Consider the following 27,441-nt stretch of genomic DNA (forward strand, 5'->3'; position numbering starts at 1 on the left):
GTGGAATGAAGTACTGGAGAGGACCATAAGAAGGCAACACCAAGCAAGCTCAGAGAAGCAGCTTTATGTCCCAATCTCTGAAGTCACACCAATCTATCTATCCTCATCCACTACATCTGTTGCAAGCAGTGCACAATGTTAACACTGACTTATGGTCTCCCCTCACTTCAGTTTCCTCCACTGTCCATTTATTTTCACCCATTAGCACTGCTAACATGCAAACCCAGCTCCAGACGACAACGGAGCTGCACCCACTTAAGCTAGGGCGTCTCTGGGGTGAAGCCTTGAGCTTGACACCTGCTAGAGATTTCAATGTCTCCACTCACTCTCAGTCCACACACATCCCTTTCACTCCAACACAGACTGGCAGGCATAGGAGTACAAGCTATTAATCGGTCTTACCATAGCATTGAGCTGTGAGTTGCTCGCTTGCGCAATACCCAGGATATTAGTAGTGTGCATCACTTCCACTGAAAAACTGGGCAACCAGCTAGCGATACGAGAGCCTGAGAGCAAGAAACCAAAAGGAAGGTCAGGCAGGAATAAAAGAGGTTTTCAGCAATCTGGGCTTTTCCATGTGTGTTTAATTCCATCATCTCGAATTACACAAAATGAATAAGGTGAATTCTATAATGGATTCCATTCTAAGCATGTCTCCCAAATGGGGAGAAAGTAGGAGCAAAGACAAACATATCCCTCTCACCATAACCGTCACTATTTGTTTGAAATGTACATATAAACATTTCACTAAACCAGCCACTACTGATCTGCAGCTGATCTGTCACAATATTTTTACTTTTAAACAAAAACCGGTCGGGGGCGGGAGGAGGGAGTGTTTAATAGTTTGGGGGCTATCAGGGAATCAACAGGACATGAACTCAGTTACAGCACCAGTAACCTACAGGTAAGTTCTAAGTTGTGGAGTAAAAATACCTGCTCAAAGACAAAGGGAAAACTCTAAGGTCAAATTCAGCTCTGGTGTAAGTGGGTGCAACCCCACCAATTTCAATAAAGATATGCCTGCTTATAAAGAGCTACCTTTGGCCCCTACTGTTTCACAATCATACTGCCGTGCAAAAGCCTGGAGCAATCGCGCTGAGTGATCCTCCGCCTCTTCCTGTGGCAATTACAGGATCAGGCCGCCTTGAGTATGGAAAAGGGATAAATCCTCATTCCCATTCCCTTCCTCATTTCTTATTTCTCTGATACTCAGTCCATGCCTTGCTCTAAGAGCAGCAGTTGCTGTCTCCACTGCAACCTCAGTGGTCTCTCATATGAGAATGTGGGGGAGGGGAGCTTCTACTTGCAAGTGTCCTTAGGAGAGACAAAATCAACCCAGAAAATGGAGACTGTGCAGGACGCTGTCCGCAGTGAAGTGCCTGGATGCACCCAACAGGGACCAGCCTTTCTTCTCTTGGTTTTCTTGATTTGAAAGATATGAGATTACAAAAACAGAACGGATAAATAAAGGTTCATTGGGTGACAGTGCAGCATCTGTTAGAAGGCCCAATCGCAGCTGCCTGCCAATGTGGACACACAATTAACTGAAAAGGCTTTAAAATTCCCCACAAGTGACAAAATTCCCCATCAGCTGGGGAAAGAAGGCATATGCTGGTGTCAAAGCTAACAAAAATTTGGAAGAACCTTTGCACTAATGAGCTTTTTCTGCACCAGAAACAGCTTTTGTACCAGCATGCTGAGGGAACAGCATGACCCAGGACCACTGAGAAGTCCATGTGCTTTGTGCATATACCATATGATATATTAATGAAGCCACCAGGACCACCTGATCAACTCTATTTTGAACGTATGCTTTTAGCTAAGACCAAACTTTCTTAGGCCTCTATAGGATTTCATATGACTCAGGTCTTGCAAGGCTCTTTCAAGTTTTGGCTGATAAATGGGGACTAGATGGTTAGTATAATTTTGGAGAAAGCCTTCAACACATGCCTGGTAAGATGTAAAACAGTCTTTCAAAAGCGGCCACTAATTAGCAAACAATTTGGGTAGGCAGACAACCCCAAACATTTCCTGCTCTGCCAATGGGAATGAGAATTTATGGAACAAACAACAGTTTTAGAATTGTTAACCCAGTAGAACTCTAAGTGGCTACTCCCTTTTCCTTGAGTTACATACAGGAGGAAGGGAGCTTTCAGAAGTCTCTATAGCTTTGGATGGTCTTAGAAACGTATGTTCAAACCTCTTCAGAGGTGTGACAAAAGCAAGCGTAGACATATCTGAGCTAGCTTTTAGCTAGCAATAGCTTCACAGTGAAGCCCGCCTGGGACCCTGGGTACATATTCGAGCAGCTAGCTTGTGCTGCTTGCTGTGGCTTCATTGTTATTGTTACATGTCACAACATGCTGCAGTCACACCTCTGACTGCAGTGCAGACATACCCTATGAACCGATAGTCACCTGTAACTAGGAGAAGGAACGGTCTGTCTGAGAAAGCTGAAAGGGAGAGGAAATTTTTGTACAGTTTAAGTTTATACTGGACCACAATGAGGATCCAGTTACACAGAAGGCTGCTGCTCTTCTGTTTTTCTGGATAATATCCACTGTAAAACCTGGTTAACTAACCATCAAAGTGGAAGAAGTGATTGTGCTGGTTCAAGCGAGGTCTGCCTTCTGCTACTGCCACAGGTACCAAGTTCTCATCTAGGTTCTCCCTCTGGTGGTCCTCCCTAACTCGGTGGTTGTCAGTGATATTGAGAGACATTCTGCAGGTGGGGCAGGATGTATCCTGTTCAAGCCAGGAACGCAGGCATGAGCTGACAAGAAACCAGGCAACAGAAAACCATAGTGAGCATATACCATTTGTCTGAGATATCAAGATCACAGGTGCAAAGAGAAGCTGCAGTGTAACAATCACACCTCACAATATTCTCTGCAACACATTAATATGTCTGATTGCTGTTCCATTTTACAGTTACCTGAAGTGATCGACTATCTGATTAGCTTCTGATGACCACATCACTTGATTTGTTTTCAGCTGAAGAAACCCAAGTGAAAGTGTTCCTACCTTGCTTTTATACCCATGCTTCCAGACAGACCCTCTTCATGTCTAGAGAAGCCTTGCACAGATTTACTTGCCCAAGTAGCCCAGAGCAAGTAAATTTTAGTTTGGAAGGGGAAGTCAAATGATCATCATCATAAAGAGCAGGTGAGTAAATTTTGTGGCTGTGGTGGTAAATCTTTTTAGCCAGGCTGGTCTGGAGTTATCATTCCAAAGAACTGTTCAAATTTTTCTTGAGACAGTTAACCTTACTTATATTATTGACAAGGGGCCTATTACTGTGATAATTTTATGGACTAAGATTTATTGATGCAAGCAATAATGCATTTATTTTCTAGATTCATGTACATCTACAACTCTTGGGGTCCCAGGACTTACAGGGATCCACTAAGCTCTTTGTCTGCTTTCTGATTCAGACTGCCTAGACTGCAATGAGAAATCACACAGAATTCAGAATTGTATTCTGTTGCAGAAATTCAATACAATTTCTTAAAACATATACTTAGTGCTCATATAATACACTTAATCAGAAGCTCTCAATGCACTTTACAGAGTCTCAGTATGTGTCATCCCCATTTTACAGACAGTGAAACTCAGGTGAAAGAAGACTTGTTCAATGTCAAACTACAAGTCAATGGCAAAGTCAAGAATATAACCCACTAGACTCAGTGCAAGGCCCTATTCCAGTGGATCAAGCTGTCCATCTACATATGATGAAGATGTATGAATAAATATCTAGATATGATGGTGATGAGCACACTAGTAACACTAAAGTAGATATAATGAAAATCTAGCCAAATACATCAGCTTACTCCTCAGAAGAATGTACCAAGAAGCATGTTAGTGGTGCCAATGATATAAAGTCATCACTTACTGTAGCAAACAAGTGCTGGATATTGTAAGACAGTGAATTCAAACAAAGTTCTAGTAAAAATTAAAGATGGGATTTTCAAAGGAGCATAAAGGAGTTAGGTATATAACTCCCAGTGAAATTCAATAGGATTTGGGCTAACATGATTTGACTCCTTTGAAAACCCAGCTTAAAGGCACAAGGCTGATCTTAACCATGTGAATCTGGGCTACCATCTCTTTTTGTACATCTTGCACATATGCGGACGCAGTTTATGATTTTGTGCGAACAAAAGCTATTCCACCACCTCCCAACTCTAAAAATAAAGAGCTATGCACTCCCACATATCTGAGAACAAGAACGAAAGCTTCATGTTTAGCTTGCTAGTAGCAAAAAAAAGGACAATGATGAGAAGAGATAATTAATTCTTAGAAGGTATCAAGGTTAATTTATTAGATCAGGTTTTTACACCTGAGTTTAAGTCATCCAATTTAACATGTTGCCTCACACACTAATTACCTGGCACCATGCAGCTCAGAGTAACCTGAGTTCAGAAAGAATGCAAAGATACCATTTTAGATACATGGAAAACAACTTTCTGAAGAGAGAGCCTCTGCTTCTCAAGTGCATGGCTGGTGATTAAATATTCATAGGGTTCTGTAGCTTTGTAAAAGGAGTTTCTGCATCAGCGACAAATTATCTCATTAGAGGCTTCATGGAATGCAAATAAATATTTATGAAAAGGTTTGCAGTGAATAACAACAAATTAGCCCCTGATCATAACCTCTGATTTGATAACTAACAGCCAGGAGAGAGCCAGGGAAGGAACTATTAGCAAAAGAAACATGATCATACAACACATGGACAAAGCATTTAACTGACCCTTCAAGTTAGTCAACAGGTACTTCAGAAAGCCCCTGCCTCCCTACCCAACTCCCGCTTTGTTTGTTTTAAGCACAAGGGTAAGGTGTTTTCTCTGGTTTTTCATCTACCACCCAAAAAATAATAAATCTTCTTGGAGGAAACAAAGGTGGAGACAGAGGAAAAAAGCTGAGCTTGCTCAAACCAAGCATCTATATACAGCAAGGTACTTTCTGCAATCAATTCGCCAGATACATACTTGTGGAAGAGGTGCCCACATGGGAGTTTACGGGCAGTCTGCATGGAGTCCCAGCAAATGGCGCAGTCATCATTATTGACAGCTAGCTCTTCAGGAGTTGCAACTGCAAACCTACAATGGGAACAGACAAAACAATGATCACATCAACCCCAGCACAGCTACACACCTAAAAGTTCTTCCATTAGAAACCCTCATTCATTGCACTAGCCATTCACTATGGGTTGATGTAGAGCAGTAGTTTGCAGCTTTTTCCATAACTCGACCACAGTTAGAAGAGAAGAAAGTTCTGGAGTTCATTGCATCGGTTTTGAGACCCCTGTCCAATCTAGTTATGAAAAGGGAAGGTGTCCATGGACCTCCTTGCTACTCCTCCAAGACTCATCGTCAGGCTGAGGACACACAAGGTATAGCATGCAGAGCCTTGGCTTAAGAATAAGTTATACTTTTTAAAACCAAATTCAGCTGTTTACATCAAAGTGGAAGTTCTTCTCTTATCTGGTGTAATCGTTTGTTGTTTCAGGCAATTTTACACTCCCCCATATACACTTTAAAAAAAGTTTAAGATAGAACTCTATGCAGACAACTAGTTTCTAGCAGCCAAGTGCAGAGGCTAAGGTGATGAGTGCCATAGGAAAGCTTTTCAATGAAATTAGTGTAGAATATGCTGTTTTGAAGATGTTAAGTGACAATCCACAGATAGGCATGGTGCAAATTTAAATTGGCAGTTTCATAAAGATTCTGGCAATATACTAGTGCTCTCACAAAACAGTCATATTGACACAAAACACTGTATAGACTAAGGGTCCAGTCCGTCACCACAAACTAGAACACCCCAGAAGCAATCAGAGTCATTTAGGTCCATAGTGAGGACACTCTGACTATAAGGAAGGAGTATCTGAAACACTTTTAGACTCAGTACCACCTCAATTCAAAAATTCTTTCAAAAAAATTAAGCCTACAAAAATCACTGATAAAAACAAACTAAGAATTTTATTGAAACCCACCAACGAAAATAAGGAAGACCATTGTGAAAAGCTCATGTAATCTTTGGTGATTTAACATCCTACAGGCACTTTTCCTATTGGTAATGGTGTGGGTTAAGGATGGAGCATCAGGCTTCTCTCTGAACATGCGTTAGCCCTGGAACCAGGGGTGAAAGTGAGGCGGTAGGGGCCGGTGCTCCGTACCGGTGAGAATCTGCACCGGCCCACACTCAGCCCACATTAAAGCGCTGCCGCGGCAGCCCTTTAATGTCCCAGCCCCTTTTGCCTCCCCTGTCGGCAGCCCTGCTGGTAGGGTCCGTACCGGCAGGGCCGCCGACGGGGGGGGGAAGGAAGGGGCAGCACTTTAAGGACGATCCTTTGCCGCAGCAGCACTTTAAGGATGGTCCTTTGCCGCAGCAGCTCTTGGACGTTGCTGCGCCCCCCCCCCCCGACGGCAGCGGGACGTCCGGAGCAGTGGCGTCCGGAGCCCCGGACCCTTTAAATCAACACACAGGAGCCCCAGGCAACGCGGGACAGGCGGCCTGGAAGGGCTGGCTGGGAATGCTGACCCCGCAGCCCCACCCCTTCCGCCCGAGGCCCCGCCCCTTCCAGAGGCCGGAGCCGCCTTGCCCCGTACTGGTAAGTGTCCTCAGTTACTTTCACCCCTGCCTGGACCTATGTTGATTTAAAACCGGATTTTACATTAATTTAAAACCGGATTAGTGCAAACCCCCACAACAGAAGTTCTTAAACCAGTTCACACCTTGTTTAAATCAATTTAGCTTTAATTGGTAAATTACCAACATTATGGGGTAGTATTAGTTACTTCACAGTTAAGATTGAGCAGAGCTATTTAAGATTTTGATTTAGCCTAAATCAGTAACTTACTGACACAAACTAAACAGTTTAACCTTGCTTAAATTGGGTTTCAGAGTGTCAATGTTAGGAGTTTAACTGGATTACTTTTAAAACATTTTAGTTAAACCAGTGCATTTCTAGCATGGGCAAGACCAAAACTTGACAACTGAGAGTTAAAACTTTGAAGCTCTTGCTCCATTCCTGATTCCAGTGTTTTAAAAAACACCCTGGTTTCACTGTAATTTGGTTACTGCTCCCACTGCTATAACAAAATCAATCTCAGATTTCTGTTAGGCCGAAGGCCTGGCCTACACTAGAAAATTAGGTCAGTTGAACTACATTGATCAGGGGTGTAAATCTCTCCCCTCTCCCTCCCCTCCAAGCATCATAGTTAAGCTGATCCAGGTCCTCGTGTAGACAGCGCTAGGTCGACAGAAGAATTCTTTCGTCGACCTAGCTACTGCTTCTTGAGGAGGTAGATTACCCATGTCGATGGAAGAATCCCTCCTCTCAGCGTAGGTAGTGTCTATACTGACCCGCTGCAGCAGCGGCGCTGTGCCCCTGTAGCATTTTAGGCGTAGACAAGCACTAAGAGGGGTCTACTTCTAACAGAGGGGATGGGGAAACAAAGAATCAGTATGATGACATAGTATAAGTGAGAAGACGTAACAGCTGGATTAGCAAATTTGTCTTTCACAAGCTCTTTATATTAACACATGGTAAATAATGCAACCCCCTCACACCCATTTGTTTATCAGGAGGCTCTTCAGGATCCAACTCAGCACTTTAAACTCACTCATCATTTGCTCACCTAGCTTCCATGTTTCCAACCACACGCAGGTAGTTCTTGTGACGACGGATTCTACGCTGAACCTCATGGAACAAATACCGCAGCTGCATAAAGATCACCAGGCTGGCCATCGACAACCAGATATTGCCAAACAGCTTTAAAACAAAACAAAACGGTGCTCAGAAGTGAATACCAAGACGCTAAAGAGAAGAACTGAAAAATAGCAGCAAATGCAATATACATCGTACAAGTCACTATGGCTAGCAAAGTAGAGCGTTCCAGTCTGAAGGGCTCAGAAAATTCCAATCTGGCTGTTCCAGAAAAACCCAAACCATTATCAGCTGTTCCACCCTCAGACATGAAAATTTTGCCTGTAATTTATGTTTTCAGAGAAACATTTACCCAGTCTTTACAACCTGGGGAGGGAGGAAAGCTTCACTTAGAAGATTATTTGTGACAATGGGAATTGGATCAGGCTCTTAAGAGCAGGAAGAAAGATCTAAATACAGAGATAAACCAATATAAGCCCAGGTTATTTTGTGTTCCAGGTTCAAATACAATCACAAGAACCACCTCCGGTTTACATTGTTAACACTACTTAGATAGTAAAGTATTTACAACAACAAAAAAGTTACATTCACTCCTGACCAATTTGATGTCTCTTGTTGGGGATGGAAATAATTTATTTTTCTTGATAATTCAAGCCTGACATTACTCAAGTACATATCAATTTGAAGTGAAACATCTGCGAAACATAATTATACAGAGAGCTAAAATACCAAAACAAAATGGCTTCCACGGAGTTCAATGATATAGGTAGAAACAATGCCTACAGAGCAACATTACATTTCCATCTCTTTACTTAAACACCTTCTGTGTAACGTTCAGTCCGTTATAAATTAAAAATGTGCATGGCCAGGTCACTTTATATTAAGACAATTCTGTTTACTTAGCACTGACTTCAATGTTACATACCAGCATGTGAATATGATGCATCAGGTCCAGTGAAAGCAAGGTTAGCTCCATGACAAAATCTGTATAATACACATACGTTCCCTTGCCCTCCCAGGTTCCTTCATGGTTGAGATCCCAGAGATGAATTACATAACTGTAAGAGAAGTCAAAGTTATTTATAAAAAAGTTTAGAAACTGAACTTGATTCTAACAACATTGTTTACAATTTTTTCCCTCTCCTGCTGCTGTTTCTCCTCTTTCCATCACACTTAGGTCTTTCTTATTCACCTGACTAATTAATCTCAATGATTTCAACAGCACTATTCATGATAAGCAAGGCAATCAGAATTTAGCCCTTGGTCTTGGGATATCTCAGCCTACTTTAAGCCCTGTGTGGTTATATTTGAGTCCATGCTTCAGATACACCATTATTAATAACTTCCTTAGTTGTATGCTCACTACTGTATTACTGATCTTTACTGAAAAATATGATCTACAATAAATAATCTCTGTCCCTCTCAAAAAGTCCCATTTGCAAACAAACAAAATAACTAAGCACCACCTTCGAAGTGAAGCACCTATCTGCACCAACATCTTGGCATGGGTATCACCTAAAACATATGCTACTTACCGTAAAATCACATGAGCAGTTCTCACTGTCACAAGTAGAGACTGTAAGGAAAAAAAGGTCAATCATTACTATAATTCCTCCCCGTTTTACAGATAGGGCTACTGAGGCAGGGAGTGGAAGCGACTAGACAAGTCACAGTGAACCAGTGGTAGAGCCAGGAATAGAACCAAGGTCTCCTGACTCCCAACTCTTCACCCCTGTCTTATCGACCATACTGCCTCCTTAAACCTTAATGCTCTAAAGCCCTGTCTATGCTGGGATCAGAACTTTGCTAGCTCCCTGCAGCCATACATAGCCCAGTTCTCATCCCACTGTGGGCAGGAACTAAGTATGAAGCTCAAGGAAACACACTGATGCTTATTAGTAGCTAGAAGTTTCAAGTGGGACTAAGAAAGCACCTCTAAGTCATTTTCATTCCTTTTGTTGAGGCGGACATAATCACTGCAGGAATAATTTCTGTCTCTAGTGTTATGTAATAGTAGATACAAGAACCTGCATAGAATTACATCTTGTACCACACTCCTCATTGTAGAATCTGAGTGCCTTCCAGTAGTGCATTAAGCAACATAACTAATGTATTTGTTCTTTCATCCTTTTCCCAGAGGTAGAAGTAAGGGGAGTATATTTTGTTTTGGGCTGTTACAGCTGCCAGGGGAATGTAAATGTCCTTTTCTACATTTAAAATTTCAATCACAGATTTGCATTAACCAACTATATAATATTTTGTTTTCAATGTAGCCTCTCTCATCCTGAAAGATCAGTGTGTGTTTATGGATTCTACATACAATACACAGATCACTTAACCCAACTCTCAATTGGCCAATTGGATTAATTTTGCTGTCCTTGCTGCCTGAGCACTGAAGAGTACAAATATCTTTACAACAAAGTGGTGAATTAAAACAAGATATTTAGACTCCATAGCACACAGCCCATCGTATTACAATTCTTACAGTAGCTAAAATATAGGGCCTAAACTCTTCGGGTTTTCCCTTGACAGATGTTTTCCTTATCAGGCATTTCATGCCATGTCCTGGCTTTGACATAAATCTGTGCTCAACAGTTTATCCATCCAGCAGATCTTATAATCATTCTGTTTCACCAGAAGGATTTAATTTGTGTGTTACATTTACTTTTGCTCATTGGCTTGCTCATAAATTTTCCCTGTAGCTAGAAGACCTCTTGAGAACAAAGTACAGTAACTTTTCTGTTTCTGTAGTTTGGTATGTGATTGCATCAGCAACGTAGGAAGGTTTAATTGTCATGTATGTGACAGGAGCAGATTGTGTGGCTGACGTAACTTTTTATGAAAGTTGGGTCCTGATTAGAACATGAGACGGTACTGAGCGATTTGTTGACATTACTTGCTTTCAGTCTGACCTGTGTATGTTGCTTGGATGATTTGCTGATCATAAAATATGAAGATTTCAGTCAGACAAATGGCTGTATTATTGTAAAAAAAATAATCCTAGAAATGTATTCCAAATGTATCAGACAGGGTGTTAACTTGAATGTTTTACTATTCACATGCAATATGACCAAACTACGGTTGCTGTCCGAACCACACCTGAATGTCCTGCCTTTCATATTTGAAAATTTCAACCCCGTGTTGCATTTATGTAATTTTTTTTTTTTAATTAAATTTCCTTTAACTGAAGAAAAAAAAAAAAGTCATGGGGAAAAATGGACTCATTTCACAGGATATGCTTGGTTGTGTATCTGGAGCATTGCACTTTAGCATTTGAAATGTTTATTCAGAAGCAACATACTGCCCTTTATAGATCATAGAATATCAGGGTTGGAAGGGACCTCAAGAAGCATCTAGTCCAAGCCCCTGCTCAAAGCAGGACCAATCCCCAGACAGATTTTTGCCCCAGATCCCTAAATGGCCCCCTCAAGGATTGAACTCACAACCCTGGGTTTAGCAGGCCAATGCGCAAACCACTGAGCTATACTTGCCAGGCCCTTTCAGAACACAACCTACTTCCCTTACCACATTCACATCCCTCCCAAAACTCATCTCTGTCATCCTGCTGAGAAGAGGAGGGGCTAGGCAACACAAAGAGAAGGAAGAAGCCTGGCTAAAACCTGAGAATCACATTCACATCACTGTACTGAAAACACAGGGGAATAAAGCTAAATCAATGTTTGCAAAGTCAGGAAAGAGACTAATAGGGTACTTTTAAAAATCCAATATAATTACATATACTCAAATGCAATATAGTTGGCAGTGTCCATTTTAAAGAGCATCAACTGGACTGTCAGCAGGAAAACATTTCAAAAGCCTTTCACTGCAGTTTTACTACTTTTTCCTTTAAGTTCAAGGATCACCACTGGATGTCAATGTTAGGAGGCATACAGAAAAGAACACGAGTGCATCTCCTGAGGCTCAACTTGCAGACACGCATGAGTAATTTCACTCACATGAGTACAGGCCCACTGAAATCGAACACTCTACTCATGCAAGTAAGTCCTGGCAGGACAGTGCCCCTGGTTTGTTAATCAGATGCCTAAGAGCTATATCAATTCATTTGACATCTGATTTTTCAGAACTTGTTTTTAAAAATAAATTGGTATGAGACAGATACATCTGTGTTTATCTCAGTGTTAAACTTAGGGCTGCAAATCATCTTTGCTTTAAGAGGTGGTAGCTATGATAAATCCTTTCAATGCTGCCTACTTTCGGCACAGTTGAAATCAATACATCTGTGTATGAGAAAAACTAATGAGCGTGCTTCTTGAGAAAGAGCAAGAATTAGCTGAGGTGCCTATTAGAATGAGAGAGGCAATGTTAGAAAGAGCTCAGCTATCAGAAACATTACTGTGACAAATCTTCAGTTCCATTTCACTCTACACGCCGTCTGGCTCATTTTTGTGTTCAGGTCAATCTTAGCTGAAACTTTAATACAAGTGCCAAATATTGAAATGCCCACAGCCCTGCAGTAGCTGCCTCTGCTCTAACTAGGTGTCTCCAACTATCCCCCAGAAATCCCCAATTGTTTCCTCGCTCCACTATGTCTGGCAGTACTAGATCCTCCTACTTCCAGCTTGGATTGATTTAATATTAAGATGGTCCAGATAACCACTATGTGGTACATGAACTAAGGAAAATATATACTTGTCCCACCCCTAATAAGTAAAGAATAAATGGAGAAATACAGGTTGAACCTCTCTAATCTGGCACTCCCTGGTCCAACACTCTGTGGCACAGGCGCCGACTCTGTGGGTGCCCCTGGGCTGGAGCACCCATAGGGAAAAAATAGTAGATGCAGAGCATCCACCGGCGCCAAGCTCCCCCCTCTGCCCTCCTCACCCAGCGCCTCTCACGCGCTGGCAGCCCTGCGCTTACCAACTGGCGTGGGGCTGGTGGCCAGGACCCCAGGTGGCAGCAGGGCCCCCAGGCGGGGGGCCACGCTGGGCGCAAAGCCTGGGGGTGCTGCAGCACCCCCTACACCCTTACTTCCCGCGCTTATGGAGACCCGCTGGCACTCTGTATTGACCTCCTGTAGTTCGGCAAATTCTCTGATTCGGCACCGGTCAGGTCCCGAGGGTGCCGGACTAGAGAGGTTCAACCTGTACTACATTGGAGAAATTGATTTAGATAACTATTCTAGTCCACATTGAACAGGAAAAATAAATACATTCTAACAGACACTTCACCTAATTCTTCCTGTATTTCTCATGAAGCGTGCCCATTGGTTTTTCTCATATACAGATGTCTTGATTTCAGCTGTGCCGAAAGTAGGCAGCATTGTATGGATTTATCATAGCTATCACCTCTTCAAGCAAAGATGATTTGCAGTCCTAAGTTTAACACCAGGATAAACACAGATCTGTTGGTTACTTTGCAATAGGACAGTACTTATTTTAATTCTTTCTGGCTGGAGACTTTCAAAAACCAAACTGCAGAAGCCCCCAAATAAACCAAAGTTAAGAGGAAAACCAAAGTGCAAATCAACTTGCATATAAAGTCCGTCTCACCTCTGCTGCCATGAAAGCTAGAGTGTGCATTCCATTCGTATAGCCGATAACGCCACAGATAACTGCTAGACCACAACAGGAGAGTAACATGGCAATCAGCAGAGTCAGGACTCTGACGTGGCTGCTCATTGGGGTGGTGGGAGAGAAGGAAAGCTAAAACACATAAATACAAAACAGTGTTAACAAACTGGTCCTCTCCCTGTTGCCTTCACCCACCACATATTCAATTGAACCTAATTACTTCCTGAATATAACCAATGTTGCAACCTCAACCAGCTAACCCAAGCAGCTATGAGGGCAGGGAGAAAGAAAAAAACCAAAACGCGCACATACACTCCCTAAGGCCTTGTGACTCTAGCTTTCATTTATATTCACAGATTTTAAAGCCAGAAGGGACCATTGTCTAGAGTGACCTCCTGCATAACTTAGGCTGCAGAACCTCACCGAGCAATTTCTGCATCAAGTCCATAACTTCTGTTTGAGCTGGAGGGTAGGATGACTAGGTGTCTGCTTTTCGACTGGAACACCCGGTCAAAAAGGGACCCTGGTGACTTCGGTCAGTACTGCCGACTGGACCATTAAAAGTCTGGTCAGCGGTGTACGGCAGGCTAGTCCCTACCTGTCCTGGCTGGCACCGTGCTGCACCCTGGAAGCGGCCAGCAGCAGGTCTGGCTCCTAGGCAGGGGGGCCACGGGGCTCTGCGCACTGCCCCCGCCCTGAGCACCGGCTCCGCACTCAGAGCTGGGGGCAGGGGCGGTGCCTGCAGGTGAGAGCAGCGCGTGGAACCTCCTGGTCCCCCTGCCTAGGACCTGGAGCTGCTGATTGTTTCTAGGGTGCGCATAGCACGGAGCCAGGACAGGCAGGGAGCCTGCCTTAGCCCTGCTGCGCCGCTGACTGGGAGCCACCCGAGGTAAGCCCACACCCCAACTCTGAACCCCAACCCTCTGCCCCAGCCCTGAGCCTGCCCCCCCCAAACCCTGAGCACCCTCCTACACCCCAAACCTCTCATCCTTGGCCCCACCCGAGCCCTCAGCCCCCCCTGCACCCCAACCCCCTTCCCAGAGCCCCCTCCCACATCCTGAACCCCTCATCCCCAGCCCCACCCCAGAGCCCTCCCCCCCTCCTGCACCACAACCCCCTGCCTCAACCCACAGCCCGCTCCTACACTCCAAATCCCTCAGCCCCACCCCCCAGCCTAGAGCCCCCTCCTGCACCTCAAACCCCTCATCCCCAGCTCCACCCCAGAGCCCACACCCCCAGCTGGAGCCCTCATTCCCTCCTGCACCCCAACTCCCGGCCCCAGCCTGAAGTCCCCTCCCACACCCTGAACCCCTCATTTCTGGCCCCACCGCAGAGTCTGCACCCCCAGTTAGAGCCCTCACCCCCTCCTGCACCCCAACTCCCTGCCCCAGCCCAGTGAAAGTGAGTGAGGGGGGAGAGCGAGCCACCAGAGGAGGGGGAATGTAGTGAGCGGGGGCGGGGCTAGGGTGTTCGGTTTTGCGCGACTAGGAAGTTGGCAACCCTACTGGAGGGTATGTTTTAGAAAGACATCTAGTCTTGATTTAAAGATGTCAAGGGATGGAGAATACACTACTTCCATAAGCAAATTGTTCCAATGATTAGTTACCCTCGCTGTTAAAAAATTGTGACTTATTTCTAGTTTGAATTTGTCTAACTTCAACTTCCAACACTGGATCTTGTTATGCCTTTTTCTCCTAGATTAAAGAGCCATCAGAAATCTCTCCCCATCCAGGTATTGGTAGACCATGCTCACCTTTTGATCAGAAGACTGAAAAATATTTCCTTTATATTATTTAAGATTACATATAATTTTAACTGAAAATTCTTATATGCTTTGCTTATAGATTATACCAAAAATAAAGTTATCTTAATTTAAGGATGAAACTCTCAGTCTGGGGTGTTTGGTTAATTATTAAGTTGGCTCACATATTTCATGCATTCAGTTGCTAAATTCATTCTTCTTTCCCCATTTGAGTTGGAGTCAACTTCATAGTCACACATTTATCAAGAAAAGTGTTATAATCCAGACTTTAATGTTTTCCTTCAGCAAGAAAGGAAGTCCCAGTACCAGAGCTCCTTTCTTAAGAACTCTCGCTCAAACGCAATAAGCATTTCTACCTTTAGAGTCTGCTCTCTCTTAGCCTTCTAGAAGATAACTTCAGTACACCAAGAACTGCTAGATAACCTTCCTGTTGATCTCTGGTTTAGTTATTCCACCCCACTCAATCTCATTTCACTCAAGGCCACTATCAAACTGCTGGAAAGGTAACCCTTCCTGGGTGGTGAAATGGGAAAAAAATGGGGAGTACAAGAGGCCTTAAAATATAGTTTGGGGTAAACCAGCGAATTCAGTCTGGCTCAGGCTTTTATTTAATGACACTGAAGCAAAGAAAGCAGCACGTACTTTATAGATATTTAAGTGTCTACAATTACTCAAGTACAAAGCTGATTTTTCTAATCTCAATAATAGTCCATAAAAAAGGAGAATTAAAGTGCTTGTCAGGTAACATATATTGTGGCACACACACTACCATGTGAAAGCTTTTAATTTTGTAATCTACATTATATCTCTAGTCATATGTCCAGCATAATAAACAGACCTGGCCCAGTTCGAGGGATCAGATTACAACAGTGTGCGTAAGGGTCAATTTGTTTATTTAACTAAAACTGAACTGACACTTCATTCATTTTAAAACCCCTATCAAATGTGCACTCCAATAACTTACTCAAAGGCATTGTTTCTCACTACTCTGCTCCATATCCTTGTTTAGAACCATCTTCGCTCTCCATAGTCTCATTGCTATTGGTGCAAAAGCCATGTCCTCTACAGCTCCAGCCACCTGGTACGGCCTCCCTGCAATCCTCCATCGCATTTAATTTCCCAGATGAAGACTGTCTTTCCTCCTCGCCTGAGCCTATTCACAGTCCCCCTCTGTGACTCACTATTTAACTCTCTAATCCAGATATCGTTTGGGATACAGTTTATAATATACAGTACATATAAAGATGCATTGTGTGCCATCAGTTCTTGATAGAGGCACAATGATCATAACTATTTCAAAGCATGAAAACTGCACAGAAACTATAAATACGCAGTGAAATCCAATTCCTTTTGCTCTATTCTTTGTAATTTAACTTTGAGAGATCAAAAAACTTTCAAACTACCCTCAGAAAACTACCTAACTGGGCATCAAACTGAGGGCGATTTTCTAGAATTCTTAGCTAAGGCAATTTGAGGAGGACACTTTTTTAAAAAGGAGATTTATAGCAGTAATTCTAGGCCAGGCAAGAACACACAGAGCTTTACATCTGAGGATCTTTCAGCATTTTATGAAAAAGGATAAATATCATTTAACATGGGATGACCATTTAAGATAGGAGAACTGTAGCAGGGAGGTTAAGGACCTGATATTCAGAGGTGCTGAGGATTTGCAGCTCAGTTTGAAGTCAATGGGAGACATGAATGCTCAACATCTCTGAAAAATCAAGCCCTAAGTGACACAACCAAGGCCACACAGTGAGTCAGTGCTGGCACTGGGAGCAGAACTCACATCTCCCAACACACAGGCATTAGGAAAAACTTACATATTCAAATCGATCCTTGCACAGCTGAACCATGAGGTGGAGAAACACAAGCCCAGAGAACCAGAGGCACCACATGACCACCTCTTCCACTGTCTGAACATTCAGCACACCAAAAATAAAGATAAACTTGTAGAAGATGAAATTCCAGAATTTGTCCTTGAGATGCTAAAAAGGAAGATATTTATTTCTGTAGGTAATCAAAGTAGTTACACAAAGCTCAAATACAAAATTATCCACCCCGGCTATTTTATTAATAAAAAACCCTATAATAATTTGCACTTATGCAGTTTCTTCATCTGACAATCACGACATGTCTCACAATTATTTAATCCTCATGACGCACCCATGAGACAGGGAAGTATCCGCATTTCACAAGTAGGAAACTTGCTACACAGCAAGTCAGTGGTAGAATGGGGAGTAGAAACCCCAATTCACATTCACTTGCATTACCTGCTACTATCATTTAGCAGTGCTTTAGAACAGTACTTACAAGTCCCATTGTGCTAGATATTAGAGAGAGTAAAAGGACAGTCCCTGCTCCAGGGAGCTTATGGTCTCAGTTGAGCTAAGAAGCAAAAGATGAGTGCAACAGATAATAGGCAGGAGGGAAGATGAAGGAAACAGAAGTATGAAAATGTGATAGGCCAGCTATAGGGACAGCTAGATGGGGATATTTTGTATTATTTTTAAAATAACAGGATATGAATAACACAAAAATGAGAAATATTAGAAATTCCTGCCATCAAGGTGGATGGATTTAAATCACCAATTTTAATGATTTGCATTTGTACTTTTTAGTTATTTTTCTAAAGAAGGCTGATTCCCATTGGTTGGTAGCCATTAAAACATGCTTATTTGCAAACAAATACAGCCTTTACACTAAATTTGGTGCTTCTTTTTGCTAACCAGGAGGATACACTATAAAAACATTAATTTAAGCAATTAAATTACTTAACTCACATTTATCCAGATAATTTAAAAATATAAAAATTAACTATGTTAGAAAATTGTGATTTTTTTTTTTAAACTTGGGATTTGTGTCAAGCTCTATTTGGATGGAAAGTCAAATACAATTAAAAATGCACAAAACCAACATTTTTTTAATTAAATAAAACTACCTTAACTGTGCTGGATACATAAGAAACACGTTTATCAAAACATGTTTTGCATCTAAAACTGATTTATTAAACAGGTTCTCTCTCTATGTAAACTATTTATCTTTAATTAGAAAATTGAACTGATTGTTTCTGGTCACCATGCCCTTCAAGATTTTAGAACTGGTAGATCTCATCCTCTCAAACCTAATTTTTGTTCATAGATTGGAAGAAGAAAACAAGCTTTCCTGTGTTTCCAATTCCCAATTGATTTCTTAACTTGAATGAACCTGTCACTGAACTGAACTTGAATACAATGAAATGAAGAAAATATTCTCTCTGCACCTGCAAAAGAGGCTACTGCTGTCAGTCAAAAGCTGCTTTAGCATGTCAACAAACTTTGGTTCCAGGCTTTTAGCCAGTCACTCCCACCAGCTCAATGAAGTTTGACTTTCTTTAAAACATGGTGACAAACATGTTCTAATATTTTTTTAAATTATTTTAAGTGATTTAAATAGATTATAGTAAATTTAAGCCTTAACATAGGTTATCATCCATTTTTATCCATGCTGCCTGTCATCTACCTAGCCTCCACTAGACACCCCTTTCTCTTAAGGTGTATTGACTAAATGATCTTCCTTTTGTACCACTGCAACAAGACAGTGCAGCATTGTAGATAAAGGTTTTTTTTACTATGTATTTCTACAGTGCTTAACACAATGGGGCCTTGATCTCAACTGGATCCTCAGTATCATAGCAATGTGGCTGCGAGGCTACCAATATTGCCATTTTCATTTCTGGATTGCTGGTATATACATATTAAACCTTTCTTCTGCCATTGTAGGAAATTAAGAGAAAGTCACAAAAATCTAACCTTCTAAAAACACTCAATGTATAAGATGCTTGGTCTCCAACATAATGGCTACATGCAAGAAGGGAGGAGATGAGCAACAGTGGGACAGGAAAATCATTCCCACACACATGCAATCAGACAGAAAGACAGTACACTGGTTAGTTACTACAGGATAAAAGCCACGGTACAATTTGCAGGGCATGGGGAGGCTTTATAGAAAAAAAAATATCAATCCTCTTTATAAAAACACAATGAAATCATCAGCAAGACAGCTAGAACAGGCTAATAATTCCTTCAGGGTGATCGCATTTTTGACCTACCAACATATATAGCCTGTCTTTCAAAGGAAGCTGTCAAAGTACATTTCAATTTTTAAAGGGACAGTGAACACACTAGAAACTAGCATTGACACTGCTCTGAATTCCATGTCCATATGGTCACCACAGACAACTGAAAAAAATCTAGCGCAAAGCCCTGGGAGAGTGCCTCACTTTTAAAGCATAGGCACTGCATTCAGAGGTCTTTAGGTTTGTGAATCACCAATATGATAGATTGCAAGAGATCTATGAACAAGTAAATAATAGTGCGCCATTTGCACTGCATGCCTGTTACATTAAAACTTCTATGGCTTAATTTTTTTCAATGACTGCATGTGTGTGTGTGTGTGTGTGTCTGTATATATATATAGAGAGAGAGAGAGAGAAAAAACATATTTTGAAGGGACACAGTCAACTTGATTTTTGAAAATTAATTTTCAAAATAACTCCATTTTCTGATAGAACAGGTTTTAAATAGTATGTCCTGAAATCTTTTTTAAAATCCTTTAAAAAATGTTTTTCCTGCTTCCTTGCTGATGTTTAGAAGAGGGGCAAGCCTAGGGCCAGTAACAAACGGGCTTGGGCTCAGCTCTCCTGCCCTCTCTGTGCACGTGTCTGCCGACTGCCACTGATGGGAAACCTCCTCTTCTTGCAGAGGCTGAAGGTGCATGAGAGTTATGTCATCATGGCAGAGCATGAGGAAAGAGTTGTAGCTGACCAGTACTAAAACAGTGAAATTGACTATGTAAAAAAGTACTGTCAAGTGCACAAAGTAAACTAAAATCAAAAATAGAGAATTGTTTTCCTCTAATTCCCTTTAAAATTAAGAGCACTTGTAAGCTCAGGAACAAAATTTTTGAAGGAAGTGTAATTTCTTAGTTGATAGGTGTCCTTTTAAAATAAAATAGCAGCTCACCAAAATTAAAGCTCCTCTTCAGAAACAAGCCAGAAGATTTATGGATGCTTATATATGAACTGAGTAGTTTACCCATAAGAGAACTGCAAAGGGCTTCTTGGTTTATTTTAAACTTCCATACATTTTATTGAATGTGCATTTTCAAAATATCAAAAGGGGATATCTCCAAATCATGGACAAATCACCTTCTAAGCTTGGGGTTAAAAAGGGAAGCAATTTTGATGGAAAGATGGGCAAAATCAATCTTACTTTTAAAAAAATCATTGTAAATCATAAGAGCTACATTTGTATCTCTAAAAAACTGTTAGGGTGCTAAAAGTTAATCTGTGCAACTCTCAGTATTCCCAGATGGGATATTAAAACCATTCACCTACCAAAAAAACCCCATGTGAAGATAAATAAGAGACAGATTAAGAAAACAAGTATCTGAGAGCAAGGCAATTCGTCTAGAAACCTCATATGTTTTACTTACCTGCTTCTCACTAACACGAAGAGGACCAAACACCGCACACTGGATTAGTTTAGCAATCAACATCAGGAAACAGCAGGCCGTATTTACCAGTACCTAAAAAGAAATTAAACATATTTTAGTCCTATTCATAAAAGAAAGCACTATATCTCACCCCCTTGTTATTGTGCAGTACAGTATTTGTTTCAGTTAGCCTGTAAAATATGCCCCTTCCTAAAGCCTAACTTCTAGGCACCGTACAGTAGAATACATGTCATTATCATTTCATTTGTGGAAACGCTGATCTGTGTCATTAAGAGCAACAGCATCATTATGCAGATAACCAAGCTACCACACCTAAATTTGCAAGGAAACTGATTTCTTTACCCAAGTTATCATTAATACCTTACATCATTAAAAATGAAATGTCAGAATTTGATTTTCTTTTCACTATTTATTTAGTTTACTTATTTTATCCATCTCAGCTTAGACAATAAAAACTGACTAGTCAAATTCACTTTTGTTCCCAGTAAATTTTACTTTCTGGTTTCCACTGGCTTTAAGCTTTAGCAACAGCTGATTTATGATGCCCCACATCATCAGGTCAGTGGCATTCAGAAATGATTAATGAGTCGTTCAAAACATTTTTAAATCTAAGAGCGTAGTTTAGATTAGCAATCATCATTTAACTGGACCGGTTTAACATATCAAAAACTTTTAAAACTGCATCAGATTTACCAGTTAGTACAAATTATTGTGAACATTTTCTAGAATAAAGTTCATAAACTTTAACATTTTAAAAATACAGTACTTAAAAGGCAACGAGGAGTCTGGTGGCACCTTAAAGACTAACAGATTTATTTGGGCATAAGCTTTTCTGGGTAAAAAACCCACTTCTTCAGATGCATGGAGTGAAAATTACAAATACAGGCATAAATACATATTGGCACATGAAGAGAAGGGAGTTACCTTACAAGTGGAGAACCAATGATGAAGGCCAATTTAGTCAGGGTGGATGTGGTCCACTCCCAATAATTGATGAAGAAGTGGGTTTTTTACCCATGAAATCTTATGCCCAAATAAATTTGTTAGTCTTTAAGGTGCCACCAGACTCCTCGTTGTTTTTGTGGATACAGACTAACACGGCTACCCATCTGATACTTAGTACTTAAAAGGGACACTGTCAATTTAAAAATCATATATGCTGCAAACAAATGTATATCTTATTATAAACACCTTAATAGATTATTCAAAGTTATCATTTTTAAAATCCATTTACTTTTCACTGTTTATGCTCTGACTTTTTGCTTTTCTCTCAGCCCAGACAATAAAAATCAATAAAGTCAGTTTCCCTTTTGCTTATAGTCAGTGTCATTTCCAAGTTCTTAATTTTGGAATATTTGCCACTCAAAACACACAGAAGAATACTCATTTGTTTAAAATACACTGTTTTCATTTGAACTTTTTTTTTAAATTGTGAAATATTTCCGTTAGTCTCAGGGTTGATAAAAATATGCTAGCAAATTTTAAATTTGGGGCCAAATTTAAATTGACAGGGTCCTTTACAAGGAATTATTTTTAAAATGATCAAGTTGTTTCCCTCCTAAATTACAAATGTATATTTTAGTTTCCAAAAAAAACATTTTACAGAAGCCATAAAAGCTTGGTTATGCCTGATGCCAACATGCAAGTCTAACTACACACTTGTCACAGGTAATGCTTTGCATAACATAGACATCAAGCAAAATTAGGCTCTAGGTTGGTCTGTGCTGAAATTTTCTAAATCTATCTCACCTTGATATTTAAATTGCTGAACACAAGTCAGAATACTCCAGTCTGAACATGTTCACAGTGACATCATTCATACCAGGCCTGAAAATCTAATAAATAAAACCTATCTGCTTTCTGGAACTGCGCCAGTTAAATCTCTCTGGGATTATAGCTCTTGACAGCCATTTCAATGAAAATCGTAATGAGTAGAAAATACTGAATCGCTTAAACTGTTTTCTCGGTTTTTTGCCAACCAATCCTTTTGATTAACTTTTGAACTATATAGGACACAAGAAGTGAGAAAAGAAATGATGAGAGGATACATCCCAATAACACAGCACTTTAAAGGGACACGGTACAATTTTTCAAAGCGCCTAACCAACTTGGGAACCTAAATCCCATTTTCTAAAGGGACTCAAGAGCCTTTAAATGTCTTTTGCACTTTTGAAAATTTACCCATAGTCAATTAAAAAATCATATATTGTTTACCTACAGATTGGTAACACCACCTTGGATTATTAAACACAAAGGAATTTAAAAATCTAATATACCCAGTCACTATTTATGTTCTTCGTTGATGTTTTTTTAATCTCAATAGGCACGGACAATGAAAATCAATGAAGTAGGGATAGTCTTTTTATTCTGTTTGTACAGCACCTCACACAGTGGGGTCCTGGTCAATGACTAGGGCTCCTAAGTACTATGGTAATACAAATAATAATAATAAATTGTAGTCATTTATAGTCACTTCCATTTTCAGGTTCTCATGCTGCATGTTTTGGTTTCTGACACTGCAGGTGATTTTTTTCTTTTTAAGATTATGGAAAGATTTCTACTCGCCGTAGGTTTTGCAAAATCTTGTTTTTACAACTTTCAAAATGTTGGGCAAAAGACATAATCCTCTCTTACAAACATTTATTACTGAGTATCATGTTTAATGTTTTGAATTGTCTCATTGGCTAATCCCAAAGCGTCACAGGCATAGTAAACAGTATTGTTTTGTAGTGTCCGGATACCTAAATTGACAACATCCCTTTAAAAATTTAACTTTAAAAATAATTTTCATGTAAAAAGAGAAAGACATTAAAATATTAAATTGAGCACAAAGCATATACTTTATCCAAGTACAAACTGTGGTATTGTACTTGGATAAAGTACACGGATAATACCACACACGGGTACGCTGCCATAAATAACATATTACTATCTTAGTGACCACAAAGACAGTCTACAATCTCACCTTTGTTTCGTTTTACACCGAGTTCATGTAAATTAACACAGGCTGAGTCTTGCAAAGCCATTGCAGAGCCTGGAGGGAGGGGGGTGTGTGTGTGTGTGATCTTTAAAAGATCAGTAAAGACTAGTAAACCATGATTTCTTGATCAGGGCCCAAAATTAAAAAATTGGGTCCAAACCAAAAGAGTGAAGTATGTTTTTAACATTAAAACATAAGATTAACTGGCTTTAACTCCTTTTTTAATTTATAAACTGAAATCTGCCAAACTGACAGCCAGAGAGAGAAATCTCTGCTTAGCAACAGAACAGATGCACTATGAACATGGTGTCCAGATTGCTTCTCCCAATCTGACTCAATACAGACCTGGAGGGACCAGTTCTAAGGGCAAAGTGAGTTACATTCCTGTGGAGTGTTCACACTCTTTGTCCTCTCTGCTGAAGCGAACAAGGGAGCCTAACCGGGGAAGCAATTTTTTGTAATGTAGACACTGGGACTAAATTCTAGGCAAGTTTTCTTCCAGCCTCCAGCATGCAAGGCCCAATACTGTATAGAAGTTTCTTAATGTTGCTAGCATTGGCTCAAGTCCACCTGTTTTAGCAACACGGGAAGCTGACAGCAGACAGACCATTAGTGTTTAGACCCAAACCAGCACTCAAAACGGCACTCCGCCTACTCTACAGCTCCCAAAATTGTGAACGCTGATGAAGCCAAAATGGTGTTAGTAGCAGCGAGAAATGTTGAACAATTTCCCTAATGAATGCAAGGTCTAAAACTAAAGTTTACCAGTGCAAACTTGCACCTATTTAACATGTAATTTACACCCCCTCACATCTCTTCTGACCCAGACAGTTTAAATCCTGGTGTAAATCACACTAATGGGCCCAGAAACTGATAAAGAGGACTTCTGTTTAGTGACTGAGTCTAACCTCTATAACTGGACCTTGGAAACCAGACTCAGACCATCAGATTCACTTCAGACAAACCAATGACCAGCCTCATCACACAGTCGCAGCTATCAGTCACTACAGACCTAGTCCAGATTCAATCCATTGACCAGCGAACTACAGCAGGGTATGTTTGAACCATGGCTGAGCTATTTACACAAGAGTCTGCTAGTTGGGGGAGGGAACTATTTCCTCCAAGTCTGGGGGACCCTGTTATCCCCAGAGGGAGCTGGAAGTCAAGCCAGGCGTCCCTGGGGCCTGGTCCCTGGGGCATCAAGGCAATCGCACCCCCGGGATCCACAGGTCACCCTCCCGCAAAGCGAGCCCCCCCAACATCACTCATTCCTTCAGGAATACTTAGCCCTCCCCAGCTCAGCTACCCACCCCTCAGCGCTCTCCCCCCCCCCCCCCCGACCTCCAGCCCAGCTACCTGTCCTACAGGACCCTCTGTGTCCCCAAACCACTACCCATCCCCAGGCCCCTTTCCCCCCATTCCCGCCCCCCCCCCCCCGCCTGACTGCCTGCCCCCCAGCCTGCCCCAGGGCCCATCTCCCACCACTCCCGCCCCCCCCCCCTCCCGGCCCCCCAGCCTCACTGCCCGTCCCAGGGCCCGTCTCCCCCCACTGCCCGCCCTCCCCCCAGCCCCAGGGCCCCTCTCCCCCCACTGCCCGCTCTCCCCCCAGCCCCACTGCCCCTCTCCCTCTACTCCCGCCCCAGGGCCCCTCTCCCGGCCCGGCCCAGCCCCGCTCTCACCCAGACGCAGAGGCTGTCCGACAGCAGGTAGTAGGCGATGTCCAGGGGCTGGGGCCCGGCTCCGGGCGCAGACTCCCCGTCAGACGGCGGCTCCGAGTGGCCGGCGGGGCCCTGGCTGAGGGCGCGGTAGGCGCTGACGACGCTGCCGAGCAGCCCCAGCGCGCTGAGCCCCGTGTAGGTGCGGAGGCTGGGCCAGGGGAAGCGCTCCAGGAAGAGCAGCGGCATCGCGGCCCCGGGCCTCCAGCGGCCCCCTCCGCTTCCCTGAGCCGGGCCTGTCCTCCGCGCCCCCGGCTCGGCCCGCGGCCTAACGCTTCCTCCCGGCGGCTCTCCCGGCTCCGCAGCCGCCGCCTCCCGCTCACACTCCCGCGGACGCAGCTACGGGCCCCGACTCGCTGGCCCTCCGCGGGCTCCTCCTTCCTCCCTGCGCCGGGCCTGGGCGGGCGCCTCCCCCTGGTGCTGCCCCAGCCCCGCAGCAGCGCTCCGGGCCTGCCCGCGGCCGCCGATCGCCCAGCACCGCCCCCGGCTGGAGGGGATGTGGATGACTCGGGGGGCCGCGGGTGTGAAGTGTAGCTGGGGGGGAGGGAGGCTAATGGGGGCTAGGGAAGGCGGATGCGCTTTGATTTCCTTCAATAGGCGCCGCAAAGAAAACGGCAAAGGAAAGTCTCCCCTGTCCTTTCTCCACACACCGGGGTGCAGCGGCGGCGATTGATTATCCCAGTCGGGGCTGGCTCCTTCGAGAAGCTGCAGCCTGTGTGTAACGCGGGGTAATGCAACGCACTGGGGCAGCGCCAGGGCCGAGAAGTGAGAGATGATGGACGGGGTCTGGAAGGAAAAATGAGGATGTGAAAGACTTCGAGGTTTTTCAGACTATTCCACACTAGGGTGAACTCAGGGTCAGCTTTTGAAAGGTATTTAGGTGCCTAAAGATGCAGATGGGCACCTAGCGGGGTTATCCAAAAGAACCTGGGTACCTAACTGGCACCCAGGTATTTTTGAAAATCCCACTAGGCCCCCATCGGCATCTTTAGGCCCCCAAATACCTTTGAAAGTCTGGCCCTGAGTCCTTTGGAGGTTAGCAGGTATGGCAAAGGCATGGAAGCCAGACCTAGTCTCTCCCTCTCTAATTAGGCCTGGTCTACACTACGACTTTAATTCGGATTTAGCTGCTTTAATTCGAATTAACGCTTGACCCGTCCACACAACGAAGCCATTTAATTCGAATTAAAGAGCCCTTTAATTCGATTTCTGTACTCCTCCTCGACGAGAGGAGTAGCGTCAAAATCGGTATTGTTAATCCGAATTAAGGTTAGTGTGGCCGCAATTCGATGTTATTGGCAATTAGATGTTATTGGCTACCCACAATGCAACGCTCTGGAAATCGATGCTACTACGGTAGCTTGGACGCACACCACCGAATTAATGGTGCCTAGTGTGGCCGAATACATTCGAATTTATAAAATCGGTTTCCTAAATTCGAATTATATAAATTCGGATTAATCCCGTAGTGTAGACATACCCTTTGTGTGCTTCAACACTTCTTTATACATTATAGGTATAATAATGTATAAAAAATAATAATCCAAACCATCAAGAAATCAGTATCAAATCTACCTATTTGCTGACAATCAGTGTTGAGATGCTGTTATAAAAAATCTGGACTTGCTGAGAGCAAATAGCGTTATTTCACAATCCTTCCCACTTAACACCCTTTAAAGTACTGGTTCTCAACCTTTCCAGGCTACTGTACCCCTTTCAGGAGTCTGATTTCAGCCACAGGTGGCAAAGCTCAGTCTTCTGCCCAGGGATGAAGCTGAAGCCAGAGTCCTACCGCCTGGGGCTGAAGCATGTAATTTAGCTCCGCGGGGCCCACTGTGGTGTGGGGCCCCAGATAATTGCCCTGCTTGCCACCCCCTAACACCAGCCCTGCACTTGCAACTTCCCTAACCCTATCCCAGGTTGAGAAACACTGACATAGTATATAGAGCAGTATAAACAAGTCATTGTCCATATGAAATTTTAGTTTGTACTGACTTCGCTAGTGGTTTTTATGCTGCCTGTTGTAAAACTAGGCAAATATCCAGATGAGTTGACGTGCCCCCTAGAAGACCGCTGCATACCCCCAGTGGTATGTGTATCCCTGGTCAAGAACAGGGATACAAAATATAATGTGTGTCAAGGTGCTGGCATGACAGCCATGGAGAACTGAAGTTTTTCCACTAAACGTGACAGTGGTTTTTCCACATACAGCCGTACCAGCGTGCCTCAACCTGGCCCCGAAGGAACCACTAATAGGGGTGAGGAAATAGCTGTCCTGATTAGTC

General features: G+C 42.7%; 1 protein-coding gene across 2 annotated transcripts in view; it reads right to left on the reverse strand.

Moving 5' to 3' along the window:
* AMFR (autocrine motility factor receptor) overlaps positions 1 to 25,345 on the reverse strand; it is a 40,832-nt gene extending 15,487 nt beyond the window's left edge. For both annotated transcript variants that reach the window (XM_065416469.1, XM_065416468.1), the window contains exons 1-10: positions 25,121 to 25,345; positions 20,441 to 20,533; positions 16,789 to 16,953; positions 13,183 to 13,335; positions 9,205 to 9,245; positions 8,595 to 8,727; positions 7,641 to 7,774; positions 4,989 to 5,099; positions 2,583 to 2,773; positions 403 to 506 (exon numbers count right to left, since the gene is read on the reverse strand). In XM_065416469.1, coding sequence (XP_065272541.1) covers positions 403 to 506; positions 2,583 to 2,773; positions 4,989 to 5,099; positions 7,641 to 7,774; positions 8,595 to 8,727; positions 9,205 to 9,245; positions 13,183 to 13,335; positions 16,789 to 16,953; positions 20,441 to 20,533; positions 25,121 to 25,345 — 1,350 coding nt within the window. The remainder of the gene's footprint in view (positions 1 to 402; positions 507 to 2,582; positions 2,774 to 4,988; positions 5,100 to 7,640; positions 7,775 to 8,594; positions 8,728 to 9,204; positions 9,246 to 13,182; positions 13,336 to 16,788; positions 16,954 to 20,440; positions 20,534 to 25,120) is intronic.
* Positions 25,346 to 27,441: the final 2,096 nt, after the last annotated feature.

This window comes from Emys orbicularis, chromosome 14 (assembly GCF_028017835.1).
Source record: "Emys orbicularis isolate rEmyOrb1 chromosome 14, rEmyOrb1.hap1, whole genome shotgun sequence".
NCBI lineage: Eukaryota > Metazoa > Chordata > Testudines > Emydidae > Emys > Emys orbicularis.